We start from the raw sequence: 22257 nt of genomic DNA on the forward strand, positions 1-22257 counted from the left end.
TACAGGAACAAGATCGATGACCAAAATCTAAATTGACAATGTTTGAGTTGAAAAAAATACACCGACAATGTTTTCTTTTGCTTCACGTATAGAGTTATGTAACGTTGACATGCTCATCTAAATCCAAGATGAATAAATAATGAGAAAGACCAAAGTTTCAAGGAGAACTTTTTTAAGTTCTCTAGTATCTGGCGTATAAGAATGGAACATCTCTCCTTACAAAAGTCAACAAACGTAATTAATTATATGGATTGGTGAATATCTTATCTATTTAAATGTTTCATGTATCACTTTTGTTTCTTTATTCATATTGTGAGTTGAGCTCTTAATTTATGTATTTAAAAAGTTTAAATTAGTTAAGTTTTTTTTTCTTTTACTTAAAATGAGTTGAGATGGCCTTTTAAGTCAAAAGTCAAAAGAGAGTGTAAATTTTGTATAGTTTAGAAAATATAAAACGGATGTAAAATTAATTGGGATATTCATTTAGTTGTTACAGTAAAATTATGATTTCTGTTTAGTTTATGATTGAATCAGATTGAAATTTTGATAAGTTTATTTTTTTTTTGGTTGTTCACAATTCTTGTATTTGTAAAAATTAATTGACTGATTTATATATGTAAATTTTAGTTTTTTTCACAATAAAAATATTGGTGTTCACTTTTTATAATTATTAATATAATTTTTGGTTTTGCTCACATTCTATTAAATTTGAAAAAATGATTTTTATTGCCTACTTTGATATTTTATATTAACATTATGAAAAATAAAGTGTAGAGAGAGGGAAAGTAGCTTAATGGATGTATTGATTATCACGTTGTGCCGAGAATTATAGACTTAATGGATCAAGCTTTGTGTGATTCATAAGAGATATAATTTGAACGCAAAATTCATTAAATGAATAAAATCATAACACTTAGCATTGGAAAATGAACATTTATCTATTTAGGATTTGTCAATGCCTCTTCATATTTGCATTCAGATCGTTAGCTTTATTTGACCAGTCAATCTAATTCTAGTAACTAGTGTGCCTAACATTGCAGACTGTAAGTAATATAAACTAAAGAAAACAAATTGCATATTTAGCTTTAAGTATAGGATTTGGTTACTAATAGATTAAATCATTAAAACTAACGCCGAAAGATTGAAAAACAATGTTAAAGGGAATCAAAGAAACTCTACAAGAATCCTGCCAAACTTTGCAATGGTCATGGCACTGTTGCAGATGAGTAACAACTTGCCCGTAATATAACTATATCGATCTATCACAGTTAATTATACATAACATCCATCAGTAAAAGATAAATAAAATCTATGAAACTCGGAGGTTTCAACCGGAAGTCGTTTCCCTCTTCCGACGTTGCTTATAGATATGAGCAGTTACTGAGTATTACAAAAATGGCACGAAATTTTGTTTTTGATAAGACAAATATATATTGATGAAATGGCATGGAATAACTAGATTGTAGGGAGACAACATTCATTTCTACGTTCTTTTTTGTTCTAAACTTAATTCCTAGTTAGTGGGGTGCTACTTTGACCTGAAAGAATAGGATCTTAGACCTTTGCCACGTCAAAGGGGAAGAGAGAGCTAGTGATGCGTGTTCATTTCTGGAACATAGCGGTTGATCTGATTTGTGACATTCTTGGAGAAAGAAAATGGCAATGGTGGTTGGAGAAGAATGAAGTTTCCAGCCTCGGAAGTTTTAGAGGCCAAACTTTTGAAGTAGCCTGTTAAGCATCCTTTCCCGTTTTGGTTCAAGGGACTAGGCGAAGCCAATTGAAGATGTTCCCCAAGTTTTAAGTTCAACCCTGAACCAAGACCATATTCTGTTACCTCTTGTTTATCAACGTTTGATCCACGTTCCACTATTGATGAAACTGCAGCAGCTATTACTGAACGAAAACTCGGATCTGTGCTGATTGCTTTGGTTATTGTTTCTGCCAAAGCTTCTCTGGAAGGAGTTTGGTTTGTTGTGCATTGTTGGTAGAAATGTTGTTGGAAATTATTTGGCTGCGTAATTGGCCTTGTGGGGACTTTGTCAATTGCTGTTGTGGTTGTGGCATTATCATGGAACCCCTTACCCCAAATGGATGGTATGAAGTTATGCTCCGGTGAACAAAAGCTGAGACTAGCTGAGGATCTTGGGTTTGAAACTGGAGCCATGGTTGAAGTTAAGCCACGATGGAATTGAGTTGATGAGGAGGAAGGAGCTGAAGAAGTAAGGTCTAGAGTGATTGTTGAGAACACATGTGGTGAGGCATGGTTTGATGGTGAGAAGATTTGTTTGGCTCTTGATTCACTAAACTGCTCACTGAAACTTAGACCATTTCCAAAAGATGCTGAGATGTGGCTTGAAGATGTTGAAGAACCTGACAGTAGCATGGATGCAGCAGCAGAAGTGGTTGAAGCCATGGCTGTGGCTGAGACAGGAAGTGGGTGGTTATGGGTTCCTTCATAGGTTGTGATTAAGATGGACAGGTCCTGGGAACACCTTTGTACCTGAAATGCATTAAATTTGGGTTTTGTTATTCAATAATACATCTGAAACATATTCAATTAGTATACAACAATGCTAAAGCACATATATGAGCTTGTATGTTTTTACACTGATATATATTCGAGATGAAAGTGCACTATTTTCATATTATCTTTTTCATTGATGTATGGACATTGAGTGGATTCTTAATTGATGTTTATGTAAATATTTTAAATTTATAATGCATACACTTTAAACTATATATATACCTGTTTCCTAACTGGGCATGTTGGTGCAACTGTGCAACGATAGTATGCCCTCGGGCATGGATTTCCCTTTGCTATCTTCTGTCCATACTTCCTCCACTGACACCCATCATTCATCTGTTTGAAATGCACAAGGTTAGCTATTAGACAACAAAAATAACAAAAGTATATTAAAATCAAATAGATTACAAGAATGAAAATATAAGGGTGCAGTATTGTTTTCACAAATACTAAGAAAAACATCACTTTCATTTTTCTTTGATATGTTCTAAAAAAACTATTGTTTTTATTTTGAAAACCATTAAAAACAAAGTAATATTTTTATGACTATTTATCAAACAGAAGGTAAACACAAAACATTTTCTTAGATACTAACCGTGGGAGTATCACATCTAGCTCTCACAGATACCCTTGCTCTCTTGGCTGGCATTTGATCTGAAATGTCGGTATTTACATTTATCACTTTTGCTGATTGACTTGTTGACAGTGTTCCCTCCCTTTCCGTTTCCTTTGGTTCTTCTGAGCTGTTCATCGGACTCAAATCAGACACAATCTCCATCTCCAACAAGTGTTTGGAGTCTAATCCAAGAGTAAGGTTGGGTCCAACATTTTCTTCTGTCGGTTTGTCAAAGTCTGCAATTCTTGCCTCCTTCTTAGGCTCCGTTGGACTCCTTCCAAGGCAAAGTGAGACAAACTCAGGCTCTTCGCTTTGATCATCATGGGAAGTAACCACACCCTTCTTTGGAACATCTTTGTGAAGGATGTCAAAGAAACGGAGTTGAAGGGATTGGTAATCCTTTTCTACTCTTTCCAGCGTCTTCTTCAATCTCTCATTTTCTTCCTTCACCTCACCCATCTCAGTTTTAGCAGATTTTACTTTATCTTCCTAGATTTCAAAACAACGATAATTACAATAATCAGCCATTTCATCCCTCAATTTATCATCCACACAGACTCAACATAGCACAAGACAAAAATACTTTTCAAAGACAACCAATAAATTTAAAATTCGACAAACTTAGGTTTATATTTCATTATTTACAGTGACATATATATATTCATGCCAAACTACTGTGTGGTCTGTTCATACAATGGTTGGTCTATTTGAGGTCTACATAACAAGAACAGAAAACCTCTCTAGATTTTCATATAACTCTGAGCAAAAAGTCAATTTATTGATTCATATGATGTAAAGAAATATCCTGAGACTGAAAAAGGTATATACAATCAAAGTTAAGGGATATTCATGAGTGCAAGATAAAGAAAAATTATTAAAAAGTAGTAGTTTTCACAAGAAGAAAGAATTGGGAAGGAAAAGGAGAAGCATATATATATACCTGTGTAACTCTCTTCTCTTCTATCTCTGGATTACTAGGGCTAGACATTTTTTGCTTCAAATAGTACTATTTCTCTGACTGGTAGAACACCCTCAAACTCACACAGATATAAATGCCATAAATACACAACACACGCTTTATATATTACAAACCAATCGACTATAAAAGTTAGACACGGTATAAAGACAATTAAAGAAATACAAATCCCAGAGCTCTCTAAGCCCCCTTCAAATGTCAACACCGAATTGCTAAGATAATTTGTTAGAGTTTTTTATTAATTATTGAAAGGTTAAATTAATTAATTAGTCTACCAAATGTGAGTCATAAATGATGCTGGAAAGGAGAAATTTGACACACAAATTGTGCATTGATTAATATTATGTTGAAGCTTGGTGGTGGTGAGAAGACGTCACATGGGTATGTGGTCAAAGTTGTAAGATGTAACCAGTTATTAGCCATGGCGGCGAGTGAGACCTCTGAATATTTGTCAATGGTGAAGCCTTATTACGCGGTCCATACGCTGCATGGTTGTAAACTATTGCTCTGCTGTCCACTCCCATTGACTGGCTTTCCATCAAAGCATTGCCACAACACGATGAACAATTCCAATATAGAAATATGCTTTTTTAAATCCTTTATGTTCAAATTGATTAAACAATTAATTCTCTTTATCATCTTCATCTTTTCCACGCCCTTGGAATGTTTAAGAGTTACTTTGTTAGGTAGACCTATTATGTTTAGGAGTTATTTCATTTAAACTGAATTATTGTTTGGAGGGATAACACAAATATATCTCCATAGATATTGTTGATTTTAGACTAAGTTTTTATAAATTTGTTTTTGGTATTATTTTAAAAAATTTCTTAACAATTGAGATATCTATATATATATATATATATATATATATATAATATATATATATATATATATATATATATATATATATAAATTCATATTCATTTTTTGTTTTATTTACGTGTGATTTTTGTTTATATTCTAACAATTATAACCTTTACAATACAAACACAAAATATACATGTGCATTACTCATTTCATCCTTTCAGGTAAACAAACTTCATTATTCGGTTTTTATACTATATATACAATCAAAGAACCATTACTATTTCAATTTTAGTTTGTAAACCAGCTCTTTTTGTATAAAAATAATATATACCAAACATGACGAAATCAGTTTCAAAGGTTGCTAATTAACAAGGGTCACAGCACAACTGCAAAATAATATTTAGTTTTGAGTTGTTAAATTACGTACTGTCATTGTTACATGTCAAGTTGTTCTTTCCAATCAAACATTGTATGTCTATCGGTGCATTACAAAGAAGCTACTTATTTATATTATTTTTGTAAAACAACGTCAATGTTTGGTTAACTAGATGCTTTTTAAACTAAGACAAACCTCAAGATGTATGTCTCGGGATCTGATACCTATTACCTTTCAATTGTTTTAGATACAGTCAACGTCAAAAGCGAAAGATAGATGTGTATTTTATACAAGACAATGTTATATATAGGTCATGTAATAATATACTAACAGAAGAAAGATAAACAAAAGAAATATTATTGATGAAAGAAAGATAAAAGTTATGGTGTGTGTATATATGAATATAATTATTGCAAGTGTCGTTTGAAACATATTAGAAAATAATCTGGATATGTTATAAAAACTCGTAATGGTGTCAACGTGACGATTAATAAGTTCATGGTGTGAATGCATACAAGTATGCATCAGTTAACTGTTACGTAACTCCATGCGTTTTTTAGGGTTGATTAGATTAAATAACTGAGAGAGTGGAATATTAATTAAGCCCTAATATTAATTTCAATCATGTGGGCATAGGATATTAATAAAGATGCCTCTTCGAAATATTCCCTTTTTATATTATGCAGTTTTAATTTATATGATTCGTTCAAAGCCAAGGGTCAACCAGTATTACTTGTCAAAGGGTTAGCATGTCCTTCTGCACCTTTTCACTCGTCTTAAGTTATTATTAGTGATGATCTTAATAGGCTAATAAGCTACCCTAACCCCTCTTTTCCATGACCTATTCCATGTTTGAATATGGTCCCAGAATTGTTTTGTTCTGTTTCAATCCAAAATAATGAACCTTTTATTAATGTTTATCTAACACACTAACGTTTAAGTGCCATTACATGCAAGGCAAAAGACACCCATGTAAGGAGTCAATTAGTATTTCTTGTAAGAGTTAAGTATGATTTAATTTAACAATCATAACTTTTTCTTACAAATGTTAAGTGATCTTTTAAGTTTACATTTAAATTGAAATATATTTGTTTTGGATGTGGGGTCGAGTCATTACTAACACCTACACAATTTTTTCTGGGATGTCGTCCGGTATCTGTTCTTCTAGTTTTTCTCTTCGTTCCACCGTTTCGAAGTGTATCTGCCAAAGATTTTTCGATGCCTAAGTTAGTTGACTGTCCGTATGGGAGTTCAATGTAATAGTAATAAATGTGTCGTTCCACACCGTTCGGAGGTGTACCTGCCGGTTTTTCAATGCCTAAGTCAGTTGACTGTTTGGGAGTTCAATGCAATAGTAATATAAATGTGCAATAAATGTGAACCTCTACCTCTTACTTTTAAGATTAGTGAAGTCTTAATCAGGGCTCAATCTCAGTCCAATACCTCTAATTATCATTTACCTTAATTTTTGTAGGAAAACCTGATTATTGACTTAGACCAGACGTTCTGCTCCTGGATTTTTGCCACGTTCAATTACTGCTCGACTGCGTCCTGCTCTCCAGAACCACCTTATTGGTTTGATTATGGGGTTACCGTGTGGTCGTCCAGGCCATACGGTACAGTATCGAATGATGTAAACATCTTAAATATTAGTCTAGAACAATATTTAACATAATTAACACTGTTAAGTTAAAAAGACTATATTTATTTATTTCTAAAATTTAGAGATAAAAAAAGCATCAAAGTTTGAATTCAGAAATAAATTTTAATTTCACATTTAAATTTAAAAATTAAAAACATATTTGATATTCTTTCTAAGGGATTGTGGTGTCATTAAGTGATATACATGGTCATTTAAAAAAAAATACAAACACTCAATCACAAAGTATAAACCTTAAAACTCCCAGGAAAAAAGGTGGAAGAGGATTTTACAGAATCGTTGAAGTAGGTTTTGAGTGTTTACCGCATTTTTTTCACTTTTTAGAGAGTTCGTAATTTTTAAAACATTTAAATATATTAAATTTGAATAAAATAATTTAAATTTATTAGATTTTTCATTAAATATTTCAGTTCCCATCAAATATAAAAATTTTATTTAAATATGAAATAATTATTAATAAGTTTAAAATATCAATTAATAACTTTTAATCGATATTTGTTATGTTAACTTCTAGTTAAAGTCTAGCAAGTTTTTACTCGTGATATTGACAAGGATTTTTTTTTCAATTAACATTGGTTGAAATTGTTTCACTTCATTTTAATTGCAACTATCTTACATTGACACGAATCATAGTTATTCTTCTGTTGTTTATTGGTTGGAGTATCTTTTGTCAACTTTTCAACCAATATCAATTAGAATATCCTAAACAACAATTGGTGAAAGATTTTTTAGTCAACATTAGAAAAGAAAATCATAACAAATTATTGAAAAAATAACATTGGTGGCATTAATAAAAACCAATTACTACAAACATTAATAAAACAAAAAATTATTTACATCAATTTGAAAAATCTAGTTAACATCTAACAAAATAGTCTTCCCATCATTTAGATAAGAAAACTCTTATTAACGTCAAGGGAGAAATAACAATAATTTACAGATTAAAAAAACACTACAAGAAAAAATTAAATTACATACAGACAAAATCTGTATATAAGATCAAAAATCCGTATATAACACTTAGTTACATACGGCTTATATACGGACAAAAATCCGTATATAAAACTATCGTAGATAAATTATATACGGATATATCCGTATATAATTTATATACAGATTTTTCCGTATGTAAAATCCGTATATAAATTATATACGAAAAAATCCGTATATAAAATCCGTATATAAATTATATACGAAAAAATCCGTATATAATTTATATACGGAAAAATCTGTATGTAACTTACGGTTTTATAAAAAAAAAATAGATGATCTCATATCTACACCCAATAACTAATAGTTTAATATACTTATAAAAATCAAATAAAACTGTCAAATTATAAAAAATAATACCAAATATATCTCAATTTTTATTAAAACGTGATGTTTACAACTGGATGGTCCTACCTCATTGTAACTAGATTGTTATAGGATATTACAGAAATTACGGCAGAGGTAACTGACTATGCAATATATACTATTATACTATTGAGACAAAAATTAGTCATGTTATATTCTACTTTGGTCCATTGCAAAAGTTACAAAACCATGAAACTATGGTCGAACTGGTAGAGCTTTGGGCAAAGCCTCATGAGCAGAGTGACTGACAGAGTCTGAAGCTTGCAATAAGAGGAAATGAAGGGAGAATAGTCTCCACTTCCATCTCCAAGTTCTTCTCCATCACTCCAACCATGAATGTCAACCTTAAGAAGTGAAGGATCTCTGCATATCAGATCCCACAATGCAAAGTTCTTCCTTGGCATCATAAAGTCCTTCTCTTTCAACCTCAAACTTGGACAATAGTCTCCACTTCCATCTCCAAGATAGATCAACCTCTTATCCTCTTCTGATATTGAATCTTGGATTCTCTCTATCACTAAACCCTGCAATCACAAAATAACGTCTTTCAATCTTTGATAATTGAAGAAGCTTCAACCCAACATTTCATAATTTTGTATTTATTTGGAACTCTTGGTGGGGCCTATGTAAAAAATAATCCTTATTCTGTATTTCAATCAAATCCCGTGGGCTCATACCAGAGACAAAACCAAAAGGGCATGGTTGCTTGGTTAAGAAAAATTTTGATATTTTTTAAGGCCGAGAAATCAGGAAACAGCACTCCACAGTTAGCACTTGTCAACATGATTAAAAATAGAAAATAATACTTTCCCAGAAACTAGAGCCAGGTAACATCAACTTGAAAATAATATCTGGAAATGTGTATAGTTGCCAACTGCATATACCACAATACAAACCTGTAATATATATAAACACAACTATCCATCACAATAGTTTTCATTCAACATCATACAAAACATTTTACATTTAAAATAGATATATTACATAAACTTAACAAAATATACTCAAACCTATTAATGAATTATTGAACACTTACAATATCAAATTTACGATTTTTCATACAATCAAGAGGCGTGGAAAGATTTTGTTTGGATAATGATATCTCTTCCAATACATTGTTGAAATTGCACACAAATTCTCTAATTTTCACTTCAAGCATCTCAATTACAATCCTGAAAAGAGAAAAATACTATTAAAATTGGTATGTTACTGTATTTTCTATAGCTAAATTTTAAAATTAAGACATAATGATTGTAGACCTATAACCCACAAAATATGGCAGCACATTCTGAATGGGGTACAAGGCGTCCAATGAAGCTAGAAGAAATAAAACACGACATACTTCAATTAAATTTTTCCAAAATAATAAAAAAATTTATATTGAGATTTACAATGAAACACATGCCTCCAATTGAAATTAAACTAAAACTAATTTGAAAAAGGATACTTACACTTCATAAAATTTGCAGTATATCAATACATCAGCATGGAACTTTAATTAGAAATCCTAGGAAGATGATAAGGCAATGGGAATTTTAAAAAATATTTCTAGGATCAAACTAAAGAAAACATAGAAATTAGAACCACTTTACCTTTTAATCTTATGGATACAAAGAATGTGAGACAGTAATGTCCCATGATATTCACACTAAAATGACACCTATGTTAAAGTTGTATTTTTTTTCCTTTTTATAATTATAATTACCAAAGACGAAGATATTTCTTCGACTGCAATTAAAATATAATGAAAAGGTACTTTATTTCACTTGTTAAAAAACTTCACTTATTTCGTTTTGACCCTTTTCTCACAGTAACTATGTTACAATGATCACAGACAAAGAATTTAAGATCCAAGATAATCAAATAATATATAGATTTATTATGTGTTAAGTCTAGGGGTGGACAAAAATCCTTTTTCCCCATATGATCAACTTTTGCACTGTTTTGATCTATTTAGAATTCATTTCATCAAATCTGTTTTTTGGTGACTATAATTGATTACCAGGAGCCTCTTTGGATGAGCTTCTTTATAAGCTCTTTTTAAAAGAGAAATATAAGAAGAACCTTTATCATAAACTAAAATTAATTTATCCATATGTTACTTTGCAGAACCTTTATCATAATTCCTCTAACTTCTTATTTTTAACTCATGCATAAACTAAATTTGGAACTTGTCAAGTAGCTATACAAACAAGTTAAAGTAAAAAAAAAATTAAGACTCTCTATATGCCAAGGATTATGATTGAGCATTTAAATATTCATGTGAATTACATCACCCCTACCTAATTTTGGGCCACACAGTGATAAATGGCATCCTTTGCATTATAAGAATACAAACACACAACCTGATTTCAAATTCATGATGATCAAGAGTTTATTACTTGAGCATGGCAATATCTATTCAATTATAACTGCTTTCACATTAAAAATGTCTCACCTTCTCAATAAAATCTGTCAGGAGAAATAACAGGTCCATTGCGTAAGGTCTTACCATCCTGCAAATATATGAACTTTTAGTATCACCTAAAGGTAGGGAATGTACAAACTAACAGATATAATTCTGCTTTGAATGATATATTATTCACAGTTTTTCTCCTCTTCTTGAAACCAAATCAGAGGATAATTTTCTTGGTAATTCATATTTTACACAATTTGATTTCATAAAGTAAGGCTACACACTAAAGCTACTTTTTTATTACAAGCCACAAAAAACCTTCATGTTCGACAGAGTAGACAACCCAATTTTTATGTTGAATCTAGCCTACTTGGGTTGCATTGCTACGCCATTTCTCCAGGTAGTCTTAATTATTTATAGCTGATATAGAAAAGAAATTTAAGGTAAAATGGCTTATTAATTAATAACCAAGTTCCAGATAACAATCTTAGTGGGGTCAGGTGCTCAGAACAAAATAACCTTAAAGATCATTCTATTTTTCCTGTACATTCCTTCCAAAGATAGCCTTAAAGTAAACAACTAATTCTCCTGAGATTGATGACCACAACGGGTACATGTATAGAAAGTAGTTTGTCCTTCATCTGCTGATCTCATCTGAAAATAGAATGATTGAAATAAATAATTCTGGACTATAAATAAGATTCAGATCAAATTTCCAAATATACATTATAAAGTCTAACAACACCTGTCGTGGTGAAGCAGTAGCCTTCAAAACAGAAATTGGGAGAAAGTGATGCAAACCAATCTCTCCCCATTACATAACTCCATGAACATTCATACAATCATTTCATCAAAAACCTAGAGTGCATTTAAGCTTCTCTTACGAATTTCATCAAACATATTCGTAGAGTTTGTTACTCTTCACATTTTAGGTACTATTATAGGTTGGATTAGTTTACAAATAGTTAATATCCACATTTTATACATTCTCATCACTCTATACAATAACATTTGCATTTCAGAATTAGAATAGAAGAAAACAAGAAATAGTCTTGCGTTTGTGACTCATTCAATAATATTCTCAATCACAAAACACAAAAAAATACCTTAAAAGCCCTCTGAATCCTCCCTAAACGCAACATCGGTAATACAAATATCATTGTATGAAGGCCTGAAGGCGCGATTTAAACTGTAATGAGGCACCTCCGATGAAGAAACGCAGCGGAATGATGTAAATTGGGAAGAGAACTCGAGACCAAGAGCCGAATCAGTGGAGAACGAAAACAAACCCTGAGAATCCATGAATACTCCAAAAACGGAGAGGATTCGACGCCAAGAACCCTAAAACCCTAGGTTGACGAAGGAAACCTAAAATGGATCGATTAATCGGTGTAAATGATGGTATTCAAAGAATCAATCGGTGGAAAGGCTTTTAATCGATAGAAAAGAGGATTTAATCGGTTGAAAATGAAGAAAATGGTGAAAAGAGGTTGGAGCCCTAACGAGAGATGTAGATCGACTAATGAATCGGTAGAACAAACGTTCTATGGTTGCAAAGGCTATGGAAAAGCTAAATATGAAAGAAGAAAAGATTGTGTGAAGAGAAATGGCTTGTGAATGAGGAGCTCTCGAGTGGAAAGAGGAAGCTCGAGGAAGACGAAATCTGAAAGATGAGAGCAAACCTGAAAGGAAGATAGCGTTCAAGACGAAGGGGAAAAGCCACAAGCACGCACTGATGAAAGCAAAGAAAAAGCTCGAAGGAGGGATCAAGAAGTTCACGTCGAATTGAAGGAGAAGCATAAGGAGGAGTAAAGATGGGGAAGAAGCTCAGAGAAGAGAGAAAAGCGAAGAAGGTTAAGGAAAGAGGGTTCGAGGAAAGAGGCTGAACTTTGATTTTTCTTTTAAATAATGATTTTTCAAATCCGTATATATTATCAGTAGATAAAACTTGTTTTTAGTTATATACGGATTACAACAACTACATATGGATTTTATCCTTCGAAAATCTTTCCGCCATCACGCACTAAAATTATATACGGATTTTATATATAGATATTCAGTAGATAAAAATCCGTATATAATATCTGTATATAATTTATTTTTTAAAATCCGTATATAAAATTCGTATGTAATATCTGAATTACATACAGATTATAATCCGTATATAAATATCCGTATATAAATGCAATATTTCTTGTAGTGAAATAATATTAATATTCTAAAACATAATTCCTATTAACATGAAAAAAAAACAAAAACTAGCATATAAATCTATAAAAGTAATCCTTAAAATATTAATAAAAAAAATCTTTTCAGTCAAATTAGATCATATGAACATAAGATGTAAAAAATAAGTCTTTTTAATTACATCTCAAAATTACATACCTAAGTTTATTTTAAAATAAAATATACATGTGAATCAAGTTGTGCTTCAGCACATAAGCACGTATTGTTGTGAAGAAGTTATCACATTTCATAAACGACTTTTAACCATTGAAATAAAGTCGTGAAAACACATCATGATTTTTGTGTATACGTTAAAGTCGTTAGCATTAACAATTAATTTAATTAATAATAATTACATTTAATTTGACTTCACTGAAAAGAAATATCTTCCTGTTTCAGTAGGGATGTGGAGACCGAGATACAAACCTAATAACTCTGAACTACTTCTTCCAGTGATGCTGTTACTGTTAGGGCTGGGCAAAAATAACTGATCTGTACTGTACTATAGTTAACTATACTATATTATACTTAAACAAACTGATCCACTTTTACTAAAAGTTCAGTATACTATTTTATGGTTTAGTTTTTAAAAACTGAACTTATAACAGTTTCGGTTCAGTTAACTGTGAGAACTGTATCTACTCTTTTCTCTTCTCTAGTTCCAATTCAATTGCTCCGTCTTGCTAAGAAAACGTTAATATTAATAAAAGAAATCGTTCAAATAAAAAATTAATAATGAATTTTTTAAGACAAAATTTTTTTATCACAAATTTTTATATTTTTTTATGAATAAACGTATATTACTTTTTAAATAATATTATTTTAAGTAATAAAAGTAAAATATATTTTTTTAAATTTAATTTTATTAAATGATTAAGTAATATAAATCATAAAAAAAATACTATATAAAAAAATAATACTTTAAATATATTATATTCTTTAACATATTATTAAATATGTAAAAATATGTTAAAAAAACTTTTAATGATATTAAAATGTGTGTAAGCGCACACTAAAATAACTATTTATTTTAAAAATCAATTTACTTTAAAATAAATATCAATATTATTATTTTTAAATGATAGTATTTTACATACTAAAACTAAAATATATTTTTTAACGTTAACTTTAATTAAATGAATATATAATGAAATATCATAAAAAAATAGTAATGTAGCAAAAATAATTAATATTATAGAAATATTATATTATAATAATTAATAAATATTAGTTTAATTTTTACATAATAAAATATAAATAATAAATAATTGATTAATAAAACAATTTTACGAAAGAACAAAATAAATATAAATAAAAAATTATTTTAAAATAAAATAAGTAGATAAAAAGATAAAATAAATTATATACACATATAAAACAAAAAAATATAAATAAAAAATTAAAAAAATAAATATAAAAGTAAAATAATATTCATGACAAAATAAATATAAATAAAAAAATAAAAAATAAAATAAAATAAATAAATAAATAATAAAATAATTTCCATACACATATAATAATAAAAGAAATATAAATAAAATAGAAAATAATAATATCAAATAATTAAAAAGTTAATTTGTAAGACACTTATGAATAAAATAAAATAAATATTAAAATAAATTTCAATTAAAAAGAACGTGTATTGTTATACTATTCAGTTTAAAAACTAGTACAATTCAGTTTAAAAACTAGTACAATTCAGTTTAAAATTAGTATAGTTAGCAGTTCAGTTTAAAATTAGTATAGTTAGTAGTTTAGTTTAGTTTATATTGTAGTTTAGTACAATTTAGTATAGTCCAGTTCAGTTTGTTAAAACAAAAAACAGTTCAGTTCAGTTTGTCTGAACTGTTTTACAGTTCAGTTTAGACAAATTAGTTTTTAGTTCAGTACAGATTTTAGTAGTACAGTGCAGTTCAGTTCTATTTGCCCACCCCTAGTTACTGTGCTATCTTTCCTTCAGTGTTGTGCTCTCCGAGGGGAAAATGGACTGGGTACCTGCAAAGGCACTCCGACGCTCCAGTCAGAAAAGGGATGTCCTGAATCTTTTCAATTCAAAATGATCAAGAAGAAGAATAATTTCTCTCTCTCTTTTCTTAGGGGAAAAACGTACCTTTTTTCTGGTGTGCTTTGTGTATTTAAAAAAGTAAAATAAACTGTTTACCTGAAAGTCTGGATGGTTACCGAAGTTTACTATCTGGAAGTTATAACTGCTAGATCGTGTCTGATACTGGGTCAGTTATTCCCGTGATTTATGGCATTGACCGATATTCGTAATTGGTAACTTCTAACCGCTACACCTTTTAAGTTTAAGATATCACTCATTATATGTCGAGCACCTTATGTACTGATGTAACTATGCGAACTGTTGTGCGAGCATTTTGTCACGACATCACTGTTTAGTTGTCGATCACCAAGTGGTCGACGTCAAACTCTAAAAGATACGAACATAAGAAAACCCAGAAAATGGTCGGTTGGGTTATGTGTCGATCGTTTAGTAGACTATATTAATGTTTAATTGTCGATCACCAAGTAGTCGACATCAAACTGTAAGTGATACGAACATAAGAAGGCCTAGTGGACGGTCGGTTGGGTTATTTGTCGACCATTTAGTGGACTCAGGTATCCTACGGTACATGCCCCCGAGTCCGAGTAAACGAGCGTAAATGTTGCTTGCGAGTTTACTAAAGGACGTTGAGTGGTAACTTATTGGGGAAATGATACGCACCATTTTGATGTTAGAATTTTAGGGTTTTCCCGCTTTTTTGGGGAAACGAAGAGACATAAAAAGGCAGTCGTTGGATTAAGAGGGATCCTACGGCGCTGACGCTTAACCTTCCTGCCTTCTTCAACACGCTTCAGAAAGGAAGTAATCACTTTTGCGGAAGAACAGAAGTTGGTATTGTGTGCTGCGAGCGAAAGATTCTTTGCAAGACCTCTGATTACGCTGAATCAGGAATCTACCAGGTAACCCTTTCCTTCGTCTTAGCGTGTTTACTGCTGATAATGGAAGAAAAGGGGCATAACACCGGTGACCATATGCCGGGGCCGTCATCAACGGCGGAATGCCTTGAAATCACCACTGTGCCCTGTGGTGATGATGTCTTTGTGTATGGGAATGTGTGTGGTGAGGGTCCAGAGGGACGTGTAATGTCTCCGGTTAGCGGGGATGAGTATGCCTGGGCGGCGCGTGAAGTGAAGGAACTTAGGAGTCAGTTCAGGAGTAGGGCAGTTTTAGTAAACTGGATCGAGAATAGTTGCATTCTGAGAACCCTAGGGTACCAAACATGTGTGAGGTTGGTAGCTTGCCGGGAGGATGAGAGGGTATGTTACGGTAGGGAGAATGCTCCAAGTGAGTTTTTTTTATTGTTATGCTTCGCCGTTTTATGATTTATATCTGAGATTGCCGTTCACAACCTTCCAAATGGATGTGTTGCGGACCCTGAATGTCGCACCTAGTCAACTGCATCCCAATAGTTAGGGGTATATGCAGGCGTTCGCCGTGTTATGTCGGGCGTTAGGAATCAGGCCAACTGTAGGATTGTTTCTGTATTTTTTTAGATGTCGACCGGTTGCAAAGAAGGGATGGGTGTCGTTAATTTCTGAGCCGGGTAATGCGCTACTAGAGCTGTACCTGCAGTCATATAGGGGTTTTAAAGAAAAATTCTTTAAAGTGTCGATCACCGATGCCGGGCGGATGTACTTTTTCGGTGGTGAGGGGAACCCCAAATTCCCATTGTATTGGACGCAGGATCCGCTGAGGTTCACCTCTTGGCCTGAAGATAAGATGACGATTGAAGAGTTAGAGGCTCTGAGTGTGTTGACCTCGTTGCCCCATCCCTTTTCTTCCCGTCAGCTTATAAACTGCCTTGAGTTCGATGACGCTGATGCGAGGGTGTTTGGTATGTGTCTTTGCTCGCTATTTTTGTAAATTGCTTTGTTGTTGCTGACTGTTCTATGTGGACCCTTGTTTTGCAGAGATAATGGGGAGAAAGGGAAGTGGCAGGAATTGGTTCCAGTCCATCGGCAATGAGAGGGCTGAAGTTAGCCGCCCAGGGTCGTCCTCCGGACGTGCTGTTGGTCAACAACGTACACAAGTGCAACCAACTGGTCCAGTTGTATTGTCGGTGTCGACTAATGAAACGATGGGCGTTGAAGAGCAACTGGTGCGAAAAAGGAAAGTGAAGGCGGTCGACACTAGCGGCGCTGCGTCGAAGAAGCGGAAGGAGATAGCAGATGAGCAGAGCGTCCGCTCCCACTTGGCGTGTGGGATCCTTCCTTTACGTTGGGCCATAAGGTTGAGCTCAACCTGGACAACTCAGAGAAGAAGGTCTTAGAGAATATGAGCGAGCAACAAATTGCCGATGCCATGCTGGAGATGACGACCCGGGCTCAAATGTTAGCTTGGCATATGGCCTATGCCTCTGATAGAGGTACGCTCCGGGTTGAGCTGGAGAAGGCGCGGGCTCAACTCAAAGAACTTATTGAGGTTCATGCTGTATGCGAGTCGAAGCAGAAGCGGTCAGAGCAACTCCTGAGAGAGGCTGAAGTGTTGCTGAATGACGCTCGGGATGTTGGCCGGAGCTTTAAAAAGGAGCACGATCAAATGTCATCTGAGTTGGAACAGGCCAAGAAGGCAATGGCGGCGCTGACCAGGGAGAGGGACGACCTGCGGGCGGAAACCGTGGAAGACAAAGAGCTAATAGAAGAACTAAAGGACGCGGTGGTGATTGAACATACCAGGGGTTTCCGGAAGGCTCTGAGGCAGGTCGGACACTTGATCGATGTGTCGATCGAGGGAGTAGAATTTGACATTCAGAAGGACGTGCATGAGGGTCAACTGAAACCTCTGAATGAAATTCCTGAAGATTCCTTCTTGGAAGAGGGTGAAGAGGCGGTCGCCAACGATGAGCATGATGAAGCGGTTGCCATGGATGAACCGGCCTCGGAGACTATCGGAGATGTTGGTGACGGCACGCCTAATATTGTAATAGACTAGGATCTTACATGGGGATGTAAATGTAAACATAGATGTTTGTTTGAATGTTGAACTTGATTTCGTTGAGATTTTGACGACTATGAATGGTGAACTTTGTAATTTGTTTAAGTGTTCGTTGTAACACCCAAATATTTTAAAGGGTATTACTGATAGTAGAGACTAAATTAATTCGATATCTCATATAAACAATCAAACTTTATTTCAATTACTCCAAAGTACAATACCAAACTTACAAACTTTAAACAATATAGTCTTCACCGTTGACATTTCAACTTTTAAATTTTACACAACATAATCTTCCCAATACAAATTTATTCTTTTTACAAAAATCCATGAAAGGTTTTCCCCGCATCTCTCTCATCTCTAAGCTTTTTCAACCACATCTGCAACATTATCTAATCACATATAACATGAGTTATATGATCATAGCATAAACAAATAAGGGTAAGCCAATCATATCAAATCAATCATTAAACTTGTAATAAGAATAGTTTAATCATTTATTTCTACAATTACTCAAATATCATTACCCTGATGTCATTAATTCATCATTATCAAAATCATCTTCCTCAATTTCATAAACCTTACAATTTATACTATGCTTACTCACGAAGCCTTATGGTCAGACCGCTCTCTGCCTGCTTCCTTAAGCCTCACCTGTATACTATGTCTTACTCTCTGAAGCCTTATGGTCAGACCGCTCTCTGCCTGCTTCTATAAAACTTATGATCCACATATTTATGTCAAAGCCTTATGGTCAGACCACTTGCTGCCTGCTTTCATTAACCTCAGGTGTTACTTTGTTCATACCAAGCTCTCATGGTATAACCGAACATACTACTTCCCGTAGGGAACATCATTTCATAAGCAATAATTTCTTATATCCACTCCAACATTTCATCACCTCAACATTTCATACTCTCTTATCCACTCCAACATTTCATCAAATCAACAATTCATAACCTCTTCTCCACATAACTCAATCATGTTCATTCTCTAATCATAATTTGACAATAACCTATGTTAGTGTTAATAAATTAAACATATCGCCGGCTATCATACTTCATATTATAAACTCATTTTTTTGACCATAACGAGTATAACTCAACATATTTTCACCAATTAAAGATTCATAGATCAGCCAAAACATTTCATCATATCTTAGTCACTACGTATTAAAGTCTGAACTCAATGTAACGATAAATAAAATATATATGAAGTTTTTACCATGATAAATTTATGCATCTCGAATTAACTTATTTTATTTTAATTTCATCCTATTAGAGATCTTTCTTTACCCCAATTGGTCACCGGAGAGGACCCAGATGTCTGAACGCATCAAACTCACCTTCGACGCCAACACATATGACTAGTCACAATTGACTGGACCAGGCCAGGGCTGCTCTATGATCAGGGATGTGCCAACTCAGGTTTTTAAGGTTCCTCTATCCTACCAACAAAGGGAGGCCTTCAATAATTAACAATTTATTTATTTAAATTATCTACCTTGTTCGCTTATGCTCTAAATCTAAAATGCCTAATTTTAATATTTTTACTTCGTCTTACAACAACCTCAAATAGTATCACTGCATCTATTTAATACTCATATACAAGTTATTACAGAATCCTTACTCCAGACCTTCCAACAAGATCAATTTCAGCCAAGAAACTCATTCATGATAGAATTCATACAAGATAATTATAAACAATTACCCATAATAAGATATTACTATAAATGGTCATAGAAGAATACAATATTTGACAATCATAAGAATAATCTTAATATAAAAATTCATGGGAAACAAGAAGTTGAATCTGGCAGAGCCGGTTAGACAACTTCTAATCCATCCCAAAATACAATATAATTAAATAACAAGAACAATACATGTCTGGGGAAATAAGAAGTTGAATCTGGCAGAGCCGGTTAGACAACTTCTAATCCTTCCAAAAATGCAATAAAATAAATAACTGAAGCAATAGAAAGTTTGGGGAAACAAGAAATTGAATCTGGCAGAGCCGGTTAGACAATTTCTAATCCTTCCAAAATACAATAAAATTAAATAAGGGAAACAATAGAATGTTTGGGGAAACAAGAAATTGAATCTGGCAGAGCCGGTTAGACAATTTCTAATCCTTCCAAAATACAAAAAAAATAAACAACTAATAACATACAAGTGGCATAACATAATCAACATTACATTTTACAACTATCACACTTGGATATCAATACAAAGCATACTCTCATTTAAAATTTAAGATCATACAGAAACAAAATACTCCATATTCAAGATATAAGATCAGAAAAGCAAAATATAACATATCCAAGACTCAAGATAATACAAAAGGAAATACTCAAAGTTGGCTCCCCTTACCTCTATTCCAGACTTAGTTTCCTCTTCTCAAACCGTTCTCCGGAAACTTCCAGAATTTCCCCTCTTCAACTATAATTTACTCCAACTCTCTTCTCTCACAATTTCTCTAGAATTTTGGTGTAAATTTCCAGCCTCCCCCCTTGGCTATTTATAGTAAAAAAATTTACTATTCATTTTTACTATTCATTTTTACTATTCATTTTTTTATTCATTTTACTATTACAAAAATAATTTTTTATTTGCAAATTGGTGAATTCTGATCTCAAAGCTACGTGTAACACTTATCCTTTCCAAAAATATATATATATATATATATTTTTTTTTTACTATTCACTTTTTACTATTCACCTTTTACTATTCACAATTTACTATTCATTTTTTTTTAGCTAGTATTTAACTTACAAATATTTTTCAAGGATCTTACAATCTCCCCAACAACAATTATTTTCGCCCTCGAAAATTATTTATTTAAACAGAGACTATCTAACAAAAGATTACTTACAAAAGAGATATGGATATTCCTTTATCATAAATTCTTCCAATTCCCAAGTCATTTCCTGTGTGTCTTCATTCCAAAGTACTTTTACTGTGCGAATATCTTTCCCTCTTAGCTTTTTCATTTGAACATCTAGTATACGCACTGGTCCAACTTCCATTGTTAAATCTTCCTTGACCTGAATTTCATCAACTTCTAACACATGCTTTGGATCTGGAATATACTTCCTCAGTTGGGATACATGAAAAACGTTATGCAAATTTGCCAATCCAGGTGGTAATGCTACCTCATAAGCCACTGGCCCAATCCTTTTGAGAATCTGATACGGTCCGAGAAATTTTGGTGTCAGTTTCCTCATCTTGATAGCTCTCCCGACTCCTGTAGTTGGTGTTACTCGTAAGAATACATGATCTCCTTCTTCAAATTCTAACGGTCTTCTTCTTTTGTCGGCATATGACTTTTGTCTACTTTGAGTTGCTTTCATCCGATCTTGGATTAATTTTATTTTTTCTGTGGTTCGCTGTAATAGTTCGGGTCCCACTGTTAGTGCTTCCCCATCTTGAAACCAACACAACGGGGTTCTACATCTTCTTCCATATAAAGCTTCATATGGTGGCATACCAATACTGGAATGATAACTGTTGTTGTAAGTAAATTCTACTAATGGTAGTATCTCATTCCAACTTCCAAGATGATCTAATACACAAGTTCTTAGCAAATCCTCCAAAGACTGAATAGTCCTTTCTGTTTGACCATCAGTCTGAGGGTGATAAGCCGAACTCATCCTCAACTGCGTTCCCAGAGCCTTCTGTAGCGTCTGCCAAAACCTTGAAGTAAACCTTGGATCTCTGTCTGACACAATGCTTGTAGGTATTCCATGCAACCTCACTACTTCCCTGATGTATAACTCCGTCAGCTTTTCTAGAGACATACGTTGATTAATGGGCAAAAAGTGAGCGCTCTTGGTTAGTCTATCAACGATAACCCAGATAGAATCGTGACCTTTTGATGATTTTGGTAAATGTGTTACAAAGTCCATCGAGATACTGTCCCACTTCCATTGAGGAATGTCTAACTGTCGTAACATCCCTCCCGGTTTTTGATGCTCCACTTTTGCCTTCTGACACACCAAGCAGGCTGCTACAAACTCGGCCACATCCCTCTTCATTCCATTCCACCAAAATGACTCTTTCAGGTCTTTATACATCTTAGTCATACCTGGATGTATGCTAAGACGACTTTTATGGCCTTCGTCTAAAATTAAATGTTTTAATTCGCTCTTTGCAGGTATACACACTCTGTTCTTAAATCGAAGGATGCCATCTTTACTTAGAACGAAGTTCTTAACTTGATCGGTGTCCAACAACCTGATCTTTTGCTGCAACTCTTGATCCATCGACTGCTCAACCTTCACTTGTTCTAAGAAGTCACTAGTGATTACTAAATGACCACACCAT

General features: G+C 33.2%; 2 protein-coding genes across 9 annotated transcripts; both read right to left on the minus strand.

The window, feature by feature from the left end:
- Window positions 1-1168: 1168 nt before the first annotated feature.
- Window positions 1169-4275, minus strand: LOC108327091 (WRKY transcription factor 72A). Its single transcript, XM_017560803.2, has 4 exons — window positions 4081-4275; window positions 3120-3629; window positions 2747-2860; window positions 1169-2500 (listed from the first exon to the last, which is right to left on the minus strand). Exons 1-4 carry the CDS (start codon window positions 4126-4128, stop codon window positions 1589-1591), a joined length of 1584 nt encoding a protein of 527 aa, XP_017416292.1. The 5' UTR covers window positions 4129-4275; the 3' UTR covers window positions 1169-1588.
- Window positions 4276-8293: 4018 nt separating this feature from the next.
- Window positions 8294-12599, minus strand: LOC108328410 (uncharacterized). 8 transcript variants are annotated; one of them, XR_008247103.1, is made up of 6 exons: window positions 11817-12599; window positions 11230-11364; window positions 10753-10810; window positions 9575-9632; window positions 9352-9487; window positions 8294-8839 (listed from the first exon to the last, which is right to left on the minus strand). XR_008247103.1 is itself a non-coding variant. In XM_052873335.1 (4 exons), the coding sequence occupies exons 3-4, from the start codon at window positions 9472-9474 to the stop codon at window positions 8495-8497; spliced, it is 468 nt and encodes a 155-aa protein (XP_052729295.1). In that variant the 5' UTR covers window positions 9475-9487; window positions 10753-10810; window positions 11817-12594; the 3' UTR covers window positions 8294-8494. The 8 variants fall into 8 exon arrangements, 2 of the variants coding, with proteins under 2 accessions (XP_052729295.1, XP_052729294.1); XR_008247104.1 differs by lacking the exon at window positions 11230-11364; XR_008247100.1 differs by lacking the exon at window positions 9575-9632.
- Between the last annotated feature and the right edge of the window lie 9658 nt (window positions 12600-22257).

The sequence above is a fragment of the Vigna angularis genome, chromosome 2, assembly GCF_016808095.1.
Source record: "Vigna angularis cultivar LongXiaoDou No.4 chromosome 2, ASM1680809v1, whole genome shotgun sequence".
Classification (NCBI taxonomy): Eukaryota; Viridiplantae; Streptophyta; class Magnoliopsida; order Fabales; family Fabaceae; genus Vigna; species Vigna angularis.